This window comes from Rattus norvegicus, chromosome 17 (assembly GCF_036323735.1).
Source record: "Rattus norvegicus strain BN/NHsdMcwi chromosome 17, GRCr8, whole genome shotgun sequence".
Taxonomy (NCBI): domain Eukaryota; kingdom Metazoa; phylum Chordata; class Mammalia; order Rodentia; family Muridae; genus Rattus; species Rattus norvegicus.
The window spans coordinates 8786261-8808668 of NC_086035.1; the positions used below are offsets into that span (position 1 = coordinate 8786261).

The window sequence follows — 22408 nt, forward strand, 5'->3', positions numbered from 1 at the left end:
TGTCTGAATTTAGAGGAAATGGCTACACAGCACCTCACAAACAGACATGTACGAAATGCTCCCTGGAGCCGAGAAGCTGAATTAGTCCCAAGATATCAACATCGGCATTTCTGGTGACCACCTTATAGCCACAGTACCTCCTCTTTCCCTCCCACCACTCACCTATCCCCTGGGAATTCTGCCATTTTTCTGAAGATGTAACTCAGTGGCAGAGTGTTCAAGGTCACTGTTTCAATCCCCGGCACCGAGGAGGAAAATTTTTTTGTTGTTGTCATTTTGAAGATGTTATTACATAAATAGTATGACCCAGTCGGTGACCCCTTGAGATTGGCTTTTTCCATTCTTCAGAATTCCATCGGGACCGAGGGGGAAGGAGCCAAAGCTTCATCCCTTTTGGTTGCTGATTATAACCTTCCCGATGTGTCCGTTTGTCAGTTCGTGGGCACTAGTTTTCAGCCACCGTAAGGAGTTTTGCTACCAAAAACTCATGTAAATGTCAAGTAGCAAGTAATCATCCAATGTTTAAACCACTTGACACACTTCTTCGAAACATCGCAGTTTTTAAAGATAAGGTCTCGTGTAGCCCATAAGGCTGGCCTCCAATTCACTCAGTAGTTGAATATGACCTTGAATGCTGGACTTCTATGTGCCTGCCATGCCTGAATGGTGCTAGCGGTCTAGTGTAGGGCCTTGTCGTACGCTAGCAACATCTGAGCTACATCTCCAGGCCCCTGACAACACTGCTTTAAAAAAGGTGTATTTATTTACTGACTTGTACATGTGCCTGTATATGTGAGCCTGCATGAGTTTACGTGCAGCACTTGCATGCAGTACCTGAGGAGGCCAGAAGAGGGCACCAGATATCCCAGAACTGTAATTACAAGGGGCCGTGAGCTTCCACATGGACATTATGAATCATACTCGGGTCCTCTGCAAGATCGGTAAGTGCTCATAACTGATGAGCCGCTGCCCCTCCAGTCCCCCAAAATACCATGTTTATGATGTAATCATATATGTGTGTGATCACACACACACACACACACACACACACACATACACTCAGAGAGAGAGAGACAGAGACACAGAGAGAGAGAGAGAGAGAGAGAGAGAGAGAGAGAGAGAGATTACTCACTTCCTCTGCCTTTTTAAAGATATCTACAGGGCCGGAGAGATGGCTCAGTTTTTAGGAGCACTGATTACTATTCCAGAGGACCCAGGTTCAAACCTCAGCAACCATACCATGGCTCACAACCATCCAGTTCCAGGAGATATGATACCCTCATCTCTCATCTGGCACACATGATGTACAGACATACATGCTATATGTGTGTGTATATATATATGTGTGTGTGTGTGTGTGTATACATCGTATACATATATATACATCATATACATATATATATATATATATATATATATACATATATATCAACACAAGGCCCCACTCCCTGAAGATGGGAGAGGAGGAGAAATGTGGGAGAGCAGGATCCCGGTCCAGAGCTCCCCAAAGGCCCTCCTCTGTCTTCAGGAGAGAGAGCAAGTCACTAAGCCTCCCATGTAAGAGCACCTGCACACTCCCACCAAAACCTCCTTCTCCCCCTCCCATAGGCTGAGGCGTCCACAGCACAGCAGACTTCTGCATTGCCACACCGAGGACCAGACGGGGCCCCCGGGACTGGAGGGGGCCCCACAAGGTTGCAGAACGGAAGACAGTATATGGCGTGGTGCAGTCTCTGCCTTCCTAGGCTACAAGGCTCCCCAACGCACCTCTAAAGTCTAAGTAATGAGCGCATCCAGGCCGCTTGGGCATCTGGCTGCGTAGTATTCTGAATAAGTGTGGTGGACTTCAGTGGAGCCCAGAATGAAGGAAAGCAGCAAGACGTCCTGTGCTAGGCCTCTCGGTCATCCCTCTCCTTCTTGAGGGCTAACAGAAAAGGTTCCCTCAGCATACTGGGCACAAAGGGACAGCATCACTGAGCAAGCGTAAAGGGACAGCCATGAAGCCCTGGCAGTGACAAGTGCCAAAGCCCCCTTACCTTGCATTTGTGTATCAGCAGGGATGGCTCTGTACATCAATGGGCTTAGCTCCCAGAGCCCAGTGGGGAGCCCCTGACCCTCTGTGACCCAGGCCCACCTATGGGCCCACCAAAGTGAGGCTCTCAGTACTTCAGAAGTCTAGCAACCCTCCATCCTGCATGAGATGCCGCCACAGCCCCTGAGGATCAGGCGATCGCCCTGAGGCAAGAATTTATTCTAGGCAGAGTTTGAATATGATTTAGAATGGGGAGAAAGGGAGCCCATGAGGACTCAAGGCTTAGGGTGGGGGGGTCTGCATATAAGCTGGACCCCAACTGGAGGAGCCAAAAAGAAGGCAAATGTCTACTGGCTCACCTCAGGTCTAACCTCTTTGAGAGAGATCCTGACCCTAACCCTGTGGCCTGGGTTCCTCAGGACTCCTGCCCAACCAGTCAGGTCAGGGTACCGTGATCGATGACGTCGGACAGGGAGTCAGCCCCCAGAAAGGCGGATCCTCTGGGGAGATGCCAAAGTTGGATTTCACAGTCAGTACCAGGGAGGAGACAAGGAAGCTATGCAGACGGCAGCCCCAGAAGACAGAAACAGTGTGGAGTCCAGTCCCTGGCCTCAGTTCCCCTTTGCAAGAAGCGAGAATACAAAGAAGATCTCATTCACCTTTGGGCTAATGTGGCTTCCTCGAAGGGAAGGCAGGCCAAGCACGGGAGCCCCTACACTGAGCTCTATGGACTCCAGTGTCTCATCATCTCAGCCCTGAGAGAGCAAAGCTGTGCCTGTTGTCCTTGTGTGCTGTGAAAGCCAAAGGAACGTGTGCCCAGTAAGACGCTAGCAGAGGCCTGGCCCACATCTGGGTGCTTAATCCAGGGGCTGTGCTATTACCATTAGTTGGAATCTCGGGCCAGTAGCTGAGTCTCTCCCAGGGTGAGTTCCTCATCTGAAAACTTGCTGACAGTTGGCTGTGATGAGGAAATAGCCCAAGAGAAAGAACCCAGCACAGGCCTAGCACAACTGGTCCTCAAAACCTGTTAGCCCCTCTACTGTTCAGCCAGTAAGTCAGTCAACAGGTACAGGCTCGCTTGAATCACAAGTGGCTAAGAGGAAATTCAAACAGGACTGGGAACAAGAGATTCCCGCTGCCCTGAGCAGACTGCCAACTCAGGCAACCAGGAGGGGCTTCCCAAAAGTTCCTCGACCCTGGCCAGGCCCTACTTATATGCTGAGTCCCCAGCTAGGCATGTGGGCGTCTCACCAAGACCCCAGGGCATCTCACCCATCAGAGCTGCCTGCTAGGCCAGCACACACCTTGCCAACATGAGTATTTATTTAGGATTTAAAAAGAAAGGGGAAAATCACAGAATACTCCAAAGCACTCTACAGAAGGAAAGAGACCACAAGCCTCTAGGGATCTGGTAGGGGCTCCCAAAGCCAGTCCCTTGGGTGACCCTAGGGTCTTCCAAGGGCTTTGGCTCAGCACCAGGCCCCTTACATATGGTCACCTCACAGTCCTGCAAGGCAAGAGCTCTTCCTCCCTCTGTGAACAGCTAAGAAAACAACGCTCACTGCTCACCGTGCTAAGAAGGCAGAGCTAAGATTCACACCCAGACTGACTCCATAGGTGCCCTGGGCACCACTGGATTTGTATACCCAAATGGTCTCAGCCCTCAGGTTCTGTCCCACTTGGATCTGGCTGTGCTGATGTGCACAGCTGGGAGTGAAGCAACAGCTGAGAACACGTCCCCAAATGATAGTAATCACCCGCAAGCCACCAGCCCTGCACACCTCAGGCTTCCCAAGATGGGGGAGAACAGCCCCCGAGACACTGAGGAAACGTAAATATTTCATGGGCAGCTCCCTCTGGTAGGTCTCCAACCACGCTTTCAATTGTCATGAAACAATTCAGATTTTCCAACCCGGGGAAACGGGAGGCCCGTCAGGTCAGCCAGCCAGCTTGAGCAGGAGTAATTATGTTAAAAGCTTCCGATGACGGTTCACCATGCTGGTGCCCTAGCACCCTGTCCCCTCACGCAGCCAGCAGACACGTGGAAGGCAGCTGAGACATCAGAGAGACTGACAGCCGCGGGGAGGTAAACCGAGGCTCCACAAAGAGACAACTCTAGCAAGGCGGGGGCCACGACGTCTCTTTATGGTTCCCCACGGCACACTGTGGCCTCTAGAGTTTAGTGGAAGAAGAAACAGGACTGGTGGAGAAACAGACGGATGGAGAGGTTTTGTACCTCCCCTCATCTCGCCTGGTGAGGTCCATTCTAGGTAGAGTGTCCACTTGTCCCTTTGCTTTCTTGGCGCTTGGGGTCAAACTCAAAACCTGTCACATGCTAGCCACATGCCCTAACCCTGAGCACCCCTATTCCTGGTCTCAAAATATAAATCCAAACATAGTTCTTCATTCCAACCCTTCCTCGGTTTCTCTTTGCTTTCAGGAGAACATCTCACAAGTTTGGGAGTTGTGTGTCATCTGGTTCCTGTTTTTCTCTAACATTCACCATGATTTCTCTCCCAGGCGCTAACTATATAGGACCTTCTTCCCTTCCCGGTGCTGACTGTATAGGACCGTCTCCCATTTCCTTTAGGAACCACGAGAGCCTTTGCATCTCTTGGGAAAGATACTCAGGGGTGGAAATGGTTCCAGGTCACTCCTCAGGCTGTCACTCATGATCCTTCGCTCTCCAGCGCTGTAGTTAATGGTGTATATGGGGGGAGAGGAGAGAGTTTCCTTGGCTCAACCCAAATGTGTAGAAACCATCTGTCTTTCTTTGTGAGAACCTAAGCACAAAGTGGAATTCTCTCAAGCTTTTGACCAGAGAGAGGCCAGCCCAGAAGGATCCCAGGTCAGAAACCCTCCTACTCCATGCAGATTCACGGAACTGCTGAGAAATGGGATATCGGGATGCCTACTGGCTGTTTCCAGCTTCCTGGGAATCTCAGGGGGTCAAGCACATTAATGCCTTACCTGATACAAGAGTCATCCCCAGTTTTACAGCCTCCAACCCCCGCCTCCTTGTAGATGTGGAAGGAGGGGGTACATAAGACCTCCCCACCCCACTGTAGCTTCTGCTCACCACAGAGCCATACGACAGCAATTCTGATAGACTCTGGCTCTCTCAACAGAGCCAGTGCCTGCAGATCACCTTGAGGGACTCCCCCCTAAGGACCCACGAGGACAACAGTTTCTTTAGAAAGCATTTTTATTTAACGTTGTGATCACCACCATCATGGACATCACTAATTATTATGAATGGATTTTTGGAGGAAGGTGACCACTAAACCCTTCCTGTGGTAGTCTACCAACCACAATCCTGAGCCACTTTTCTTCACCAAATGGTCAATTCAAAAGAGGGCATGCAAGCTGTACCCCCGCCAATCCCCTCCACCACCCAGATGGGTAGCAGGAGAGACTCGGGCTCTGCTGCGAGGGAGCTACACCAAGTTTGACTCAATCATTACACAAATATTAATTTCAAAAAGTACAGCAGTCAGAGTTGTGAAAGAAAAATAAATTCTCCTCGCTTTCACTAGGTGTTGAGATAAGAAACGCAGCTCAAGGGATCCCAAAGACGGCGTGTCTTTGCCTTGCTATGAGCCCATGTGATAAATCCCCCTCAGAGTCTTGTACTAAAAGACAAGCTTCTATTAAAAAGTATGCCAGAGTCAATCTGTCAGACAGTCCAGCTGGCCTTTCCCATGATGCACCTGGAGGTCAAGAACTATAGGCAGCCTGTGATGCCAGGACCCAAAGGGAGCATGTGAAACACTCTTTTTTAGGAGATGAGAAAATAACATTAGGAAAAGATATGTTTTGACCCATCCAGGTTCACCAAGGGCTTTTGGGATTTCTGGTCACCCCCATCCCACTCGTCTGCCCAGTTGTCCTATAGAGAAACTTCCCAGTAGTAACCAAGGCCAGGAAGCAGGTTAACTTCAGAAAAGGGGTCCATCCCTACCTTAATCAAACACAGTGACCCCCTGAGTCCCCTGAGGAAAGAAGGAACGAGAACAAAGTGTCCCATGGATGCTACCAAGAACATTCAGCTGTCTGCTCAAACATCTCAAGACAAGCCCTTCACCAGTATTCTATCCGATAATTTCTTAAAATGAAGAACTCTCATCTCCCCATTTCGCAGATGGGAAAACTGAAGGTAAGAGGTCTACGGCTTCCCTAAAGCTACACAGCTAGAGTAAAGATTCCAAGTCTGACCAATTGCTGCAACTAGAGGAAGTTGTGGGTCGGGGGTGAGGGGTTGGGGAGGGGTGGAAGCAGTCAGTGAACAAGGGTATGCAGAGAATCTCCCATGCCGTGGAGTCATCAGCTGGTAACAAAACCGAGAAAATCACCAGGGCCTGAGAATAGAACACTGTGATTTCCTACTCTAGTCAGAGAGAATGCCACCCCAACCAGGAGCCTGCGTGTCCTTCAGTAAGGATTCACTCTTTCGAGTTTATGCTAAAAGATGCCGGTACACTTGGGCAGCTGGTGATTAGGTAAGAAGGCCATTTTTACCATAAACCAGTGAGGAAGACTCAAGAGACATTGGAGAGGGGGACCAGAGGCTCAAGGGTAGGGAATAGCTTTTCTACCAGGCAGCGCAAGTGAGTACTGGTGACCAGCGTTCTTAACCCTTTGAAGCCAGTGAGAGCTCCTCAAACCCACTCTTCGAGTAGATGGAGATTGTGAAGTTTCTCTTCATCATTCTAGCTGGGTATCTAACCTCCCAGACCTCAGCTAGCCTGGGTCTTGGGTCTCCCAGTTCCTAGGCAAGGTGGTCCTAAAGGTACCGATCAGTACCAGAGCAGACACAGAGTCGGGCATCCACCACAGCAGCTGTCGGCTAGAACTAGGCAGGCAGGCGCCGCCTTTGACGGCACCTCATGAAACTTTAATGCACAGCCATCTCCCAGCACCTTACAACGAATCAGCCGAATCAGCCGCCCTCGATCTGATGCTCCAGGAAGTTGGAGGCCAGCCTGGATTGCTCGGAGTCTCAGGCACAGCCTGATTCGCCTCTAATCTCACAGGCTGACCAGCCGAAGGGACAAGCTAGGTCTGGAAGCGGAGGAAGCAGGGGTTTCAGTTGATTGTTCCCCCTCCCCCACCCCTATCCCGAATAGAAGGTTCTTCTTCTAGCCCCAGAGCACCACTCACCACTCGGGCACCCATTGGGTTGTGAGTGTGTGAAGGGCTAACTACCAGTTTGCCCAAATTCTGGTCATCTCCCAAAGGCCGCTAGTCAAGACCAGGCCTACAGATTCGCAGAGCCTCTCTGCTTCCCAACCCACATCAGGATGACCACGGAAGGGGGTTCAGGTGAAGGAGCAGGACAAAAGGCTGCAGGAGGGCCTGCTCTCTGTAGTCGGTCAAGCCAAGTCTCAGAAGCCCAGCGCTTTGAGGAGGAAGGAATCCCTCAAGCAAGGCAGGTACAGAGGCTGTCCCCTAGCACACCCAACCCCTGCACACAGAAACTCCGAAGTTTGTCCTCAATCTTCTGTGGATAGCAAGTCTGTGACGAAAACACTCCTCAAGCTGAGCAGAAAAGTGGGAAATGGTAGAGCCGGCTTCACCTGACAGGATCCGGGGAAACTCTGGCCAGACCCACACTAAACCAAAAGCAGATAAGTCCCTCGAATGTGGGGTGGGAAACTGCGCCCCTGGAGAAAGTATGCTGGGCCAGTGGGACCCAAGGCATCTCAGGCAGCCCACGGTTGAGCCCCTCCCTATGTATGCAGTCCTGGGCAACCTCTCCAGCCCCGACTGTGGCGGTGAGCTGCACCGACGTCTCCTGCGCGGGGAGAAAGGCCCCGGTCCCACACCCGTGGGACTCCGCGCCGCCCCCTCCCCTTGGGTCCAGGCGAGCGCTTCGCTTCTCCCCACCCCCCCCATTCCCGCCTCCCCAGCCGGTGTCCCCGCCTTCCCCGCGGGCGACGGGCGACGGGCGGCGGCGGGAGGAGCGGGTTGAACCGAGGCAGCCCCGACCTTGCGCGTTGGGATGTAACGAACCGGCGGAGACCCACACTGCGCGCAGAGCAGAGCCGGCGGCCACCTGAGCCGGAGTCCGCGGCGGGCGAGCCCGGAGCCGACCAGCCTCAGACACAGAGCTGCCCTGGTACGGTAAGAGACGCCGGGCTGGGGCGAGGGGTCTCGCAGGCGTAGGCAGGGAGGAAGCCAAGTCCAGTGCTTGTTGGCTTCAGCGTGCGCCATCGAGGCAGCACGAGCAACTGGTTCCTGCAGCCCGGGTGGATCACGCCATCACCGAATGCTAACTCACCTACGGGTGGGCCCACTCTGTGCCTCCGCCCCACACCCCCCAGAGGACAATTGTGTCCGGTGCACGGTCTCAGGCACAGCAAAGGCGCAACCCTGGAAGCCTCTGGCAGTGCAGGACATGAGGGCCTACGGAACACAGTGGCCCGTGAGCCGGCTGGCAGCCACCGCGTCCAGGAATGGGGCCCCACCGCAAATGGAAACGCTGGCCCCTGGGAATGGCTAAGGACTTGGGGCATAGCTTCGCGTCACAAGGGTATTTTCCCCAAACGAAACTGCTTCGTTCATTCGTTAGTTCGTTAGGCAGCAATGCCGCCAAAAAACAGTAGACAGCAGCCAAAGTCCCCGCTTCTTCACCCTGGACCATGTCCTGCCGTCAGTGATGTCCCAGCCCACAGCAGCCTGTTCCCAGTAACACAGTTCCGGCTTTTGCTTCCCCTAAGAGAAAACCCAAACACTTTTCATAAAGTCCAATAAAGTCTTTCCCAAGGCTATCTCCTGGGTTTGGTTGTTGACACAGAACCTCTGAGCACACAACCGTTTCTCTAGAACCGGGTCTTCAAATTCTGAAATTGTCCAGTCTCCAACACTGAGGTCTGGGATTGAGCTGAGGCAAAGCCCCGGGGGGTGGGGGGGCCCTCCCGCGAGGCTCACCTCTGATCGCTGTAGAGGGAATCTCAGGCTGAAATCCTGGGTCCCAAGAGTTTCCGATATAGAAGTTCTCCAAAATCTAAAATACATATATTGAACACAAATTTATGAGAAACGAAGGTTTAGGTGTTATCCTAGCATCTCCGCAAGCTGAGAAATCCCCAGGTTGTCCACGTGTGAGTGATGGGAGGACTAGGACCGGCCGGGTCTAGGATAAAGACACAAACTGCCCGCAGCAGGGTATCCTGGGAGAACACTCCCCGCTCCTGCCCATTCCCTTGTGGTTTTGGGCCTTGGTGGCTCCAGCAGAGAGGAAAAAGTGGGATCTGAGGCCGCTCCTTCCACAGGGGCAATAGATAACTTTCTGAGACAGGCTTCCAGCACCCTTCTCCGGAGAAAGCAGCCCTAGGAAGAGTGGAAAAGCGGGTCCTCCACTCTACAGCGAAGTGATAAACGCTACCCTATCTTAGCCGTCCTATATTTCCTTAGCTCAGCGCTCTCTGGAGTCAGAAAACATGGTGGCAGACTTGGTGAAAACTGGCCTGGAGAATCACAGACCATATCAGCCATGGAGAGAGACAAGCCCTATGCTTCCATTGTACCCCATGGCCACTGCTGTCCTACCTGGCAGTCAGGATTGCCATACATCCCTGCCCCTCAGAGAAACTTCGATTGGCTGCAACCTTCTGGGAAACTGACAGAATCCTCCAAGTTTGATCCTATTTCCACCTGGGCATTAGATGTCTGTAATTGCTTGTATAGAAAAAAGAGAGAGAGCTTTTATTGGGGAGGGGGTATTAGATGGGGTAGAAAGAGGTAGGTGGTCCCTGATGCACTCCAAAAACTGGGTTTTCTAGTTTGAACTTCTCCACAGCCTAAGAGGCTTAGGGTTGGAATGTCCCAGAGAGTCACAGATAGCCCTGGGGGCAAGTCATAGCACATTTCTTCCTTTTCCCTAAAATCCCTTGATTCTAGGAGTACCGATTTTAGGGCAGCATACCCAGATAGGGACATAGGATGGCCCCCATGAAAGCCCTCCTCTCGGCCTTCTCAGGAATTAAATTACTAAACCATTCTTTTTGCCAGATTCTGTTTTGAGTAAGCCCAGATCAGCCCGGGTCCTTGGGCTGTCTCCTCCAACTCCCACAACAATGCAGGCTCCTCCAGATCACAGTCTCTGGGGGGTTTCTTGAAGGCCAGAGAAATAGCTCGTGCGTGCGTGCGTACTCTGCGCAGGTGGGGAGGGCAGTGGAATAGAATTGTGACTGACCTGCTTCAGTAAGACCCCTTCCCTCCACCCCTCCTGCCCTGTCTCAAAGTGGTCTGGAGGAGGCTGACTCCCACGTTGAACAGGAGAACTGGATTCAGTCGGAGGTCAAAGCCCGTCCAAGCCACGCATCAAAAATGAAGGGGACTGCTCATGAGTCTCGGCCCCAGAAAGATTGTAGCTTTTCTACCCGTGTGCAAGCGCATGCACATACCGGAAGCCCCTGCTTAGACTAAGACAGTGGGTGAGGGGGGAGGGGGGCTGCGGAAGAGCCCAGAGCTTATACAAGTCTCATTCTTCAACATGCCCAGGGTCAGGGCACAGCCTCTTGTTGGTCCTCCCACCCCCGCCCCCCAACCCCTGTGATCATTTGTACTATTGAAAAACATGGTGCTCTGACAGTCCCCACGGTGGGGACTTCGGGCTTCTTTGAGGGACTCAAAGTCTGTGAGGACAGCAGAAAGAGTATCTGAAAGGATCTGAAGACCACTCTATTCCACACAGCAAGTCTTGAGATCTCCAAATAAAAGGACTGCTGTGTCTACCAGGAGTAGTACAAGAGGCTTGGGCCCAGAGGGGCATGCAGCGGTGGCTTAATAACTACATTAATACACTGATGATGTATTAATACAATGACGACGTGAACTATGGATGTTTTTCTGACCAAGGAGCAAGTGGTGCCACATAGTCCTTGTAGGACCTAACTTCCCCATTCCTGTGTCCCCATCTGAAGTGTACTACATGCTCTCCCACCTTGATCTGACTTGATGGACTTAGAACCTACCTCCTATCCCATGCTATCCAATTGGACACCAAACAGCACATGTGTGTGTCTACCCGTATACAGCTTCTTGGGTCCAGATGTACACGTGCACAATGCCATCCTTGTGTGGTCAGGGCTGCTCTCTGACTGAGGTAGCATGGGCCAACCGCAGCACCTAGGTATCTCTTTGAAAGGAGGCACTTGCTGCTTTGGTGCATTGAAAGCAGGGCTGAGGGAACTGCTGTACTCCCAGTGCACCGCTCCCGTGGTCAAGCTAATTTCAACCTAGTGATCTCCACTTGCAAGGAGAAATCAAGAGTGCCTGGGCCTAAGTCAACTCACTGGGAAGCATCCTTCCTCCACCTTTGCCCTGATTCTGCCTCCTGCGATGGGCCAGGCCCTAAGTAGCTGGGCACCTTGAAGCAAGGCCAAGGCAGTACGAGACACAGTCCTTGCCCCCACAATTCTCACCAAGGAACCCAGCTCAGGGTCCAGCTACTTTCCTTTGGTAGTGGTAAAGCTGGGAGGACCGACCACCTTGGATGTCCCCACCAGCAACCCACCTGCATAGCCAATCCAAGAAATGACTACAGGAGAAGATGTCTTGGGCTCTGGGCACTGAGCCTGGAGAACAGGGAGGTGCTTCTCCCCTAGGCTTCAGTCCCAGGGCTCCCACCCTATCAGTGGCTGGTTCAGGGGAGAGATCTGCAGGTGAGACCCAGGGACAGCGTAGGGGTCCTCCCGTGGCTACAGAGGCAGGTCAGGGCCACCTCAGTTGTGACCTGTTTACTCAAGACGCTGAGGTCCCTGGGCCAGTTAACAATTGTTGGATAAAATCCTTGGACAAACTTCATTGCAGCGTGAGGACCTAAGGAGGGGACCACTCTTGTGAGCCTAGAGGGTAAAGTCTTTGCTTGGGGGGCGGGGAGGGGGCGCCTCTGGTGCTACTGGTTTCCTAGCAGTGCGTTGGAGACTTTAGAAAGCAAAGGCTTCCTGGGCTCCTAGCCCAGGGTTGTGAGACATCAGTCACCTGGTCTACCAGGCCTATGCTGAAACCGTGAGAATTAAGAGAGCAGGCCCCTGCTGGAGCAAAGTTACCCTAAAGGAGGGCAGAGGCTGGCAAGGCCTAACCTGGCGGCTGCCAAAGACCTGATCATTGGAGGTGCAAAACAAAGGGGGAGATAGAAAGGCAACCACGGGCCTGGCTGGGTTTTTGGGGTCTCCAGCCCGACTCGACACGGCCTAGAGCCAACAGAAACGTTTCGTCTGATTAGAAGTCATCATCTCTATCCGAATCCCGGAAAATTGACTGCGGTGCAGAGAGGAAGGCCTGAGAGCAGCCTTAGGGGAGAGTGTCCAAACTAATTAGAAGACAGCATCCGGGGCCCATTAGAGCTCGCAGGCTGCTGTCATTCAGCCGGCCCGGAGTTCCTGGGAGAAGCGACTGGGGAAGGAGGGGCCGGCAGGCTGCCCCTCGAGGACACTGCTGGGAGCTGCGGCAACAGGGAACTGGCCCCGGCTCTGCCACTGCCCTGACGCTGGCTCTGAGGCGCCGTCACAGAGTGATCCTGCTCGGCGAACCTTCACTCATCTTAAGCTGTTCTCGCCAGCGGCCGGGGACTTCGAGGCAGCCCAGACAGGAGTTGACTCTCAGTGAAACAAGTCACTTGGGGCCCCAAGGTGGGCACCAGCCGCCCGGGGCTTGCTGGCCAGATGCGTTTCTTTTGTGCGGCTGAGGGAGACGTCGGTGTGTCACCGGGGAAGGAGGGAGAGGCGCGGTGAGGCCGCGGGAGAAGGGGGGGGGTGAAGCGGCGGGAAGGTGGCTGCGGAGGGGGAGGGCGCGGGCGAGGCCGGGAGGGAGGGAGAGAGGGAGGGAGAACGGCGGAGAGGGCGCGGCGCGGGCGGCTCGGGGCTGGATTCCGCCCGCGCCCGCTCCCTCGCTCGCTCACTCGCTCGCGCCCTCCCTCCTTCTCTCCCAGCCCCCTCCCACCGAGGCCCACCCCACCCACCACCCCTGGCGCAGGGACTGCTGGAACCTGGCGGCGCGCACTGTCGTTTTCAGACAGACTCTGCGGGCTCCGACCCGAGCCTTAGAAACCGGCCTCGAATCGGGACTGGGACCCGGGCCTGCCGGGCAGCTGAGGCCGGAGCGGCGGGAGCGCGTGGCGCAGCCTCGAGCCCTGAGCCCCGTCCTGCAGCCCCGAGAGATCGATGGAGCGCGGGCGTCGTCGCTGTGGGCGCGGGCAGCCCTGGGGGGCAGCCGCTTAGGCGCCGCTCTCTTGTCCCCAACAGGTCGCAGCCCGGGTGGCCGGGCGCTCCCAGCTCCGGCTCCTGGAGCGCCCTTTGCGGTCCCCACCTCCATGGACGCCTTCAAGGGAGGCATGAGCCTGGAGAGGCTACCGGAGGGGCTGCGGCCACCGCCACCGCCGCCACACGACATGGGGCCCAGCTTCCACCTGGCCCGCACCGCCGACCCCCGGGAGCCGCTGGAGAACTCAGCCAGCGAGTCATCCGACGCCGATCTGCCAGGTAAGAGCGCCCCCCGCCCCGACTCCCCACCCTCGGAGTGCATCCAGCCTCCGCACGCACCGGGCAGCTTGGCAGGCAGCCGGGTCCCCTCTGCGTCTCGGCAGCGAGGAGCTTTCTTTTTTCCCTTGGTCTCGACCTGACGGTGAACGCGGAAATTTACACACGCGTTTGCAACGCACACGCGAAGCCACTTCCAAACAGTCCCCACACGCCAAGCCCTGAGTGGGATTGATAGCCCCTCTGGAGCAGGAGCGGATAGCAGGCAGGAGGAAAAAGTTGTGTTTTCCCTAGCTGGTCGCCGAGGAGCCGCTGGGGCTTAGGGAGAGAAGCCAATGCATAGGGAATAGAAGGGTGGCCAAAGAGACGGAGTGAGACAGACACCTTGACAGATGGAGGACAGGATCCTAAAGGAGAGGTGGGGGCACAGAGCAGGCTAGAAGAGAGGGGTCCGTAAAGCCGAGAGCTCGGGGGACAGGAGAGCCAGCGGACTAGGAGGCGCGCCCGGCCTGACTCCGGCAGAGCGGGCAGAACCCTGCTGCAAGAGAGATCCCAGCCCACGTGGACGCCCTAGCTCCGAGCCACCGTCCAGCCAGGGAGGGCTCTGGACTCAGACTCCACAAACCCCCCAACACCAGCTGCCTTTAAAAAGACGAAACGAAACGAAACGAAAACCCCAATATCATGAGCTGGGCCCGAGATTGGGCGGCTTCGGCCATAGCTGTTTAACAGGCCTGTCCTGTCTTGGAGCTGCAGCCGTGCGGGGTCCTGGCTGCCGGCCGGCCGGCTGGGCCTTGGGTGTCTCTTCCACATTTATTTAAACTGTATTTGTTTCTGTTTTGCATCTCTAAGTGACTTTCCCCGAGCGGGTGTTAGAAAACAAAGCTTTGACTGTGGTTTTGTTTTCAAAAGTTCTAAGCGTGGTGTTTGTTTTTAAAAAAAAAGACTATAGTTATAGATTGATTTTCAAATCACGTCTACAGGGATAAATTAACAATTCTAACTGTGCTTCCCTTTGAAATAATACACTAGGAACATTTCTCTGAAATTAGAAGAGAAAAAAACTTACATGCCGCAAGATACTTGGATTTTTTTAAAAGTCAATTCAAAATGGCGCATTTCTCTGAGGTTTTTTTTCCCCTCAAAAATCCATTTGTAGCGGTTTTATTTTGTGAATTTAATTCGCCTAGCTGTAATGTATTTCTCTGGGGTTTGAAAGGTACTACAAGTGTCTGTGTGAGGGAGTCTAAAATTTATCTGCAACAATGTGTAGGTTCTTTTTCCCAGAGAAATGTCCATCTGACTGAAGCTTGCACACATTCAGTTGTGTATTTAGTTAGGGGTGCGCTCACACCAACCGCTTTTGACTTCTTGATTTACATTTGTTCTGGTTCTGTCCGCCTCACTGAGGGTTTGTGCACCCGTTCTGGTTTTAGGTAGAGAACTCCGAGCCTTTCTAGGTTTCCGTTTTGTTTTGCAGTTTCTTTGCTTCATGTTTGTTTGTTACTGCGTGCATCTTGTGTAGCTTTAAAGAGAGAGAGAGGCCCGGGTCACTTAGACAGAATATGTCTGTCTAGGGTGTAAACGGTGGGTTTTCTAGACCTCGGAATCTGAGGCCATTAAGACTGGAAACCCAGCTAAGTTGCGGCTCTGACCCAGCTCTGGCAAGAACTACGTTTCAGGCTACCACAGGCTCTTACCCCACAGATCTGCTGGTTTCAACTGGAAAGTTCAGATACTAGTTCAGAAAAGCTGGGGTCTCTGCTCAGATTTAGACTTGTAAGAGTCTCAGCAGGGCCGCAGCTAGCGCAGGCTGCATGAGCAGGCCCTACCTAGCCGGGAGCCCAGGCCCGGCTGAGGCGCCCAGGCTCTTTTCCGTGGCACGCCAGACCTAGGGTTACTTACTGAGGACCTGCACCCGGCCCTCCCTTTCCAGTGGGGAACAGTTCCCAGGGCCCCTGGATGAAGGGAGGGCAGCCACCGCTAACGGCAGGCGCTTCGGTGGAGCCGGGACCGGGTGCAATAGTGTTAGCTTGAGGTGACTCGCGCCTGTTCCTACCTGCTGCAGACAAGGAGCGCGGTGGAGAGGCCAAGGTGCCTGAGGATGGCGGCGCGGGCAGCGCTGGCTGCGGCAGCGCGGAAGACCCAGCCAAGAAGAAGAAACAGCGGCGTCAACGCACTCACTTCACAAGCCAGCAGTTGCAAGAGCTGGAGGCCACGTTCCAAAGGAACCGCTACCCGGACATGAGCATGAGAGAGGAGATCGCGGTGTGGACCAACCTCACTGAGCCGCGAGTGCGGGTGAGCGTGGAGCGCATGCAGAGGGCTGCCGGCTGGCACTCGGTAGCTTAGACTTAACTCTGACCTCGCGAACCTCCCCTCTTTTCATAAGAGACCCCACTTTAGGCCCCAACCAGCCACCCGCGTCAGCCAGGTCACTGGGCTGCTACTTTCTGAGCCCTTTTACCTGACCCGCAGGAGCTACTGCAAGCCCCTGTCGGAAGACCCCGTCCCTGCCCCCGGAACTCTGTCAGATACCGGAGTTACTCAGAGCCAGAGATTGGGCAGAGGATTCTCTGCCGCTAAGGACCTCGGGAGCTCTAAGCCTTCAACCCCTGGAAAATGAAAGGGAAAGGCAGTTCGTGCCTGAGTGCCCCAGAGAGGCCCGAAAAGGTGTTTGAGTGGGGTATCTCAAACTTCTTGGAGCTGTGATCTCATTCTGAGTTTACCTTCTCCAATCTGTTTTTGGAATACTCGCCATCTTTCCTGGACAGTCAGCCAGGTACTAGCTGGACCTTTGCCCAATGCCCCTTCCCACTGTAGGTCTGGGGGTCATGTGGAGCAGGGACACTGGTAGCGAGTGGCCCTCCCACTACACTTTTCAGACGTAAGGTCCCAGACCCAAGGCCGTACTGTATTCTGGCACCTCCCCCAGTTTCCAGCAAATGCTACACGTTCCTACAGGCGTAGGAAGGAAATCGTTTCTTCCCTGGGTGGGCAAATATTTAATCAGACACTGGGAGCACTCCTCGGGCCAGACCAAAGTCCCACCTGATGCACAGAGCCCCTGCCACAAGCCCAACCTTCAGCCCTCCCCGGTGAGGTTGGTCTGACCCAGTGGGACCCTGGGCGCAGACCCTCACCCTGTAATTCTGAGCTCACTAATCCTGCCGAGGTTTATGGGGGTAGGGATGGTGTGGGGTTGAGTAGACAGAATCAGGGCCTGGGAAAGGCTGGGGTCTAGGGGTTCTGGGCTGAAGATCGAGCTAGGAGGTCAGGGGGCCAACGGTGGGAAGATCAGGGAAGCTGGGGAGGACGTGGTCGGGAGAGAAAAGTGGCCCTTAACAAATTTTGTAGGAGAAAACAGAGGTGGAGGCTAGAGAGAAACTAGTAAACTTACGGAAATTAAATATTTGCAGAGAAACGTATTTGGGATATATTTAAGCAGCAGGAAAGAAATTAAATATTTAAGGGAAGCAAAGAGGTTGAGCGTTTAGAAAAAGAAAGGATCAACTATTTAAGGGAAACAGTGGGGGTCAGAGATCTGGAAAGAAGGGATAAATTAAATATTTAGAAAAGAATAAAACGGGGACAAGAAATAAAGGAAAAACAAACGAGTTTAGATAGTCAAGAAGTGAACAAAATTTTACATTTTGGGCAGGAGGAAAACTATTAAATATTATAAATACGGATGAAAATAAAATATTTGAACAACGAAACTCGTCTGAAAAGTCGGAGACGGTCAGTTTCGGGGAAGAAAAATACTTTTTGTGTTTGAGAGAGAAAAAATCGGATTGAACTATTAAGAAGAGGGTAGTGGTGCCCCATTTGGAAGGAGATGACAGAAAGAAGACAGGTTGAGGGAGGGGAAGAAAACGAATATTTGTTCAAACAAAAGAGAATCTGAGTCAGAAAAGAAAATAAATTTAACTCGGGGAAGAGAATTTTTAAAAAGCTGGGGAAAAGGGAGAGGGCTCCTATTTTCTGGAGACGGGAAGGGAACCATTACGGAAAAACTCGGCAGAGGCTGAAGAAAAGGCGGGATGTTAGGAGAGGGGGCTACAGAGTCTCAGGTCGGGGATGAGGGTCCTTCCCGGCCACCACCGTGGCCCTGACGTTTCTCCCGCTGGCTTCCCCAGGTCTGGTTCAAGAACCGGCGAGCCAAGTGGCGCAAGAGGGAGCGGAACCAGCAGTTGGACCTGTGCAAGGGCGGCTACGTGCCGCAGTTCAGCGGCTTGGTGCAGCCCTACGAGGACGTGTACGCCGCCGCCGGCTACTCCTACAACAACTGGGCCGCCAAGAGCTTGGCACCGGCGCCGCTGTCCACCAAGAGCTTTACCTTCTTCAACTCCATGAGTCCGCTATCCTCTCAGTCCATGTTCTCGGCCCCCAGCTCCATCTCTTCCATGACCATGCCATCCAGCATGGGCCCGGGCTCCGTGCCCGGCATGCCCAACTCGGGCCTCAACAACATCAACAACCTCACGGGCTCCTCGCTCAACTCGGCCATGTCGCCGGGCGCCTGCCCCTACGGCACCCCCGCCTCGCCCTACAGCGTCTACCGGGACACGTGCAACTCGAGCCTCGCCAGCCTGCGGCTCAAGTCCAAGCAGCACTCCTCGTTTGGCTACGGCGGTCTGCAGGGTCCAGCGTCGGGCCTCAACGCCTGCCAGTATAACAGCTGACCGCCCCGCCGGGTCCCCGGGGCCGCCGGCCGGCAAGGCGCAGCGGGAGCGCGCGGAGCACACGGGGCGCTCGCAGCACCTGGGACCTCACCTCTGCGCAGCCCCTTCCTCCCCACCCTGCCTCCAGGTTGGTTTTGTGTTTGCTTTTCCGGACCCCGCTCTGCCCCCAATGAATAAAAAAGGGAAAAAAATCAAGCCAAGGGAGGGGGTGGGGGAGAGAAAGCAAAAAAAATAAAAAAATTTTAAAAAAAGGACATCGGAGAAAAATGCTGGGGGTGGGGGTGAGTTGCAATGTCCCTGGCGATGGCGCAGGTGGTGCGTTCGAACCCTCGACCCCCAACTGTCCACTACACCAAGGGGATGTGGCGTGGGGGAAGCCAGCGCCAAAGTGGCTCGGAGAAGACGCCGTTCGTCCCTGCCGGAGCGCCTCAACCCGTGAACTGAATGTAGGGAGCCTGGAGGCCCTGGGATCGTTCACCCGATCAAAAACCCGAGGCACCCTCTCCTAGCCTGGGCCGTCCGAGTGCATGCAGCGCGGATCACTGTTGGAGCTTGAGCCTGGCTGGGGATGACAGCGCTGATGGGGATCCGGTGTGCCGGATTAGCCTAAGGCCTCGGGATGCCAGAAGAGCCCAGCAGCCCTGAGCTCTGGAGCCGCACACTTCAGGCCACTGAGCCGCAGCTGGCCGTGGCCAGTCCGCAGCAGGAGGGGAAGGGCTCAGCTCTGAGTTCCCCAGCCCCAGCTTAGCCGCCAGCCCGGCCCTCTGCTCCACTACGGGTCCAGGAGGTGGCCCAGTGAACAGCCCCTTCCTCACTGCTCACCCGTGCAAGAGTCGAGCCAGGAGAGCGCGGGGCCACAGCCCCAGGGCCCCCGCCCACTTTGCACACCCGCTCTCTGGCCCGCGCCCGTTTACAGCGTCCCTGTGTATGTCGGACTGACTGTATAGAATTATAAATCTGTCTATATCGACTTGTCCATGTACGTCTATTAAAACCATAGTCGGAGCGTGCTAAGCACCACTGAGCCCTGGCTGCTTCATTCAACTGAAAAGGGAGGCCAGCGCGCCGCACTGAGAACGGAGTCTCCCTGACCCTGGGGGTGGTAGAGGGAAGACCTGTGGCAGGGGTTCCCCAACACTATTCTTGACCTGCCCCTTCTTGCAGTGACAGGCAATCTGGTGGAGATTCCTCTCCTCCTTAGGAACCCAACTCTCCGAGCTGGGCCTGCTTGATCCTCAGATTCCTAGGGTGTTGAGAACACCTATGACCTAGATCGTAGGGGTGCACTCTCTGAGCACCGTTTAGGACTGGAGCTCCCTGTTCTCCCATGGCCTCATCCCCTCATCCTCCTTGGAGCCCAGCTCCGGCACCGGATGTTCCACAGTCTAGCTGGACTAGCCTCTGCCTGTTCTCCTAGCGCCCCAATTACTCTCTAGCTTCCAGCCAGGGGCATGCGACTCTGAGAGAAAGTGTGTCCACCCAGGGCTCACTTCTCACTTCTCGATCTCAACTTCTGGAGGCTGCTGGCCGCCTCTGCCCCCCACCCCCGGCTTTTGGAAACTACTGAACAAGACCAGCCTGTAAACTGCCTGTAAAATTCTGCTTCCCTTAAGTAAGTCACTTCTAATGGCAAAACAAAATGTTTGCAGCTGCTGCGGGGGAGGAAGGAGGGGCTCCCGCTCTGCTTCACCTTGTGGTGGAGATTGGCACTGCCCTGGAGCTGGACTCAGGCAAGCCCTGGCTGGGATGGGCACAGCCACAGGATTAGTCATGAAGGAAGAGCAATCTCAAATCAGGTCATCACCAACCTGGCTCTGTTTTGCAGATGGAACCCAGGCTCTGGGAGTCTCTAACCAGGCCAAGGTCACGCTAAGCAATTAGGCCTTGAGATTCCAAAGCCAGACAGACATCTTTCTACCTTCAGATGAACTGTGGAGAGACCCTCCTAGGGGGACAGGTCAGCCTGAAGCTATGGAACTTGCAGTGTAGGCCTCGAAGATAGCCAGGGCTGGGTATACAAGCTGAGGGAGGTGGAAGGGGGAGGGGAGGTTAGGGGAGGGGGCTGCAGCCTGGCCACCCCTCCCCCAGCAGCAACTGTCCCCAGCTCCCTCTCTCTGGAAACATAAACAAAATCACATCTGGATTCACAGAGCGCCTCCCCCAGCCCCACACATCTGCCATGGCCTGTGGGTTCTGGTCTCACTCGAGGCCAGGAGGCAAGGGAGACTTAGGAGGTGGGGCTGTAAGAAAGTGGGAAACGGAGAGAAACCTGAAAGCCAAGCCCAGGTGAGGGGAAGCCATGCGGGGTGGAGAATCTGTGGGACAGAGGCCAGACAGCAGCAGGTGGTGGAGGGTAGAAGTTGTCCTATTGTGACCCCTTCTGAGCCCTGGCTACAGAGCTGACTGGGGTGCAAGGCCCATACCGGCCCCACAGCTGCTCTGACACAAAGCCATAAACTCCTGGGGGGCTAGGGAAGACTATGGACTCTGAAAGTCACAGTCTGAGGGACATGTGGAGGGGACATTCAGCATTGACTCTGCTCTTGCTCTTGGTGCGAGGGAGTGGGCAGTGGAGGAGCCCTGGCCCTGTTCTCCCAAACAAGTAAACACATGTACAATATAATTACAAAGTGCTCAGAGAACACTGATGCTGTTAACAGGAAAAACTGGGAGTCCTGCCTTGAGCAGAGTGGTCAGGCAAGGCTGTTCGGGGGAGAGGGATGGGAGACCCTACTGCTACCTTAGTATTGAGGACAAACACTTATCGAACCTGCATAGGTCCTATGCTATGTACACATCTGATTCTTGAATGCCTTCGCCTGCACAGAGAGCCCTAAGGAAGGGTCCTTATCTCCTTTCCCTGGTGAGTCTCTAAGGCCTAAAAGGACTGCTTCACATGGTGCTTGGTGGAGTCAACTCAAAGCCGCTGCCCACTTTTTACCCCCTACCCTGGGCTGTCCCTTGCCATCCAGTGAAGGGCAACACGGGGTAACAGAGAACGACCCTTCTGCAACCGTTGAGTGGCTTTGTGCTTCCCTGGTCCTCACAGAGTGAACAGCAAAAGGCAGCACAGCCTTGGAAGATCAGAAATCAGGGGATAGGAGTGGAGGCCAAAGAAGGAAGCTAGGTCCAATCCATCGAGCATCACTGTGTACAACCCGGGAGCCATGCCTCCTCCCAGCTTTATGATGCCTGTTGGACCGCCCTGACCCTTGGGGCCACAGGCTTTCGAGCCTGGTTACCAGAGCTGTCTGAAGGTATAGAGCAGCCACGGTTAATAGATCTGCCAGACTGGGCATCCTGCAGGAGTTGCCGGGCTCCTCTGCATCCCGGGTGAGATAAGCTAATTCACCACAGGGGGCGGGGTTGCCGACCTTAGCCCTCTGCCCTTGGAGGCTAGTTATCTATCTAGCCACAGGCACTTGTACTTTTTGTCTTTGAAAGTAAGAGTTTGGGTTCTAGCCCCCGCTTCTGAGGAGTCTTGGGCAAGACATTAACATCTCTAAGTCTCTCTTGCCTCTTCTGGAAAAGAAACATTCACTCTCCCCTGGGGACTGAATAGAGGTCATACACATCAGGCTTCAATGGTGGCGCTGGTGTGCACAACGCATTCAATCAATAAACATTAATATGATTAGCTAGTACTGCTATCGGTGACATCAAGGACACCAGTGAAAGGCTCAGAAGCAGGATGCCTTGCACCCCTCTCCCCACTTGGCATGAGATAGGACTTTTCTGCTAGAGTTCCTTTCTGTTAGGGGTGTGGGGTTTTTGTTCGGTTGGATTTTTGTTTTTGTTTTTTGGAAGGATGCTGCTTTATTTGTCCCACATAGCCCGGGTCGGCCTTAAACATCGTGCTGAGGATGATGCTGAACTTCTGATCCTTTGGCCTCTGGAGTACTGGGAATTACAAGTCTGTGTCACCACGCCTGGTCTATGAAGTGGCAGGGACCAAACCCAGGGCTTCATGCATTCTAGGCAAGCATTCTACCAACTGAGCCATATCCCCAGCCTGTGTTAGCTTCTTTATAGGGTCCCCCAGGGTCACTGGATGTCCTGAGAGTAGTGACGGATAATCCTACCAATCACATTCCCCCTCCCCCTCTACCCCAGAAACCCTCCTAGACTTAGACCCTAGTGATCCAACCTGGGGGGTAGGGGGGGTTGTCCAGCTTCCTATAATCTTCCACGGCCCCCGTCCTGGTTTT

At 54.2% G+C, this 22408-nt stretch overlaps 1 protein-coding gene across 3 annotated transcripts; it reads left to right on the top strand.

Annotated features, from left to right (window-relative positions):
• Positions 1–7790: 7790 nt before the first annotated feature.
• Pitx1 (paired-like homeodomain 1) lies at positions 7791–19217 on the top strand. 3 transcript variants are annotated; one of them, XM_063276016.1, is made up of 4 exons: positions 7791–8150; positions 13282–13518; positions 15584–15816; positions 17655–19217. In XM_063276016.1, the coding sequence occupies exons 2-4, from the start codon at positions 13350–13352 to the stop codon at positions 18198–18200; spliced, it is 948 nt and encodes a 315-aa protein (XP_063132086.1). In that variant the 5' UTR covers positions 7791–8150; positions 13282–13349; the 3' UTR covers positions 18201–19217.
• The last annotated feature ends 3191 nt before the right edge of the window (positions 19218–22408 follow it).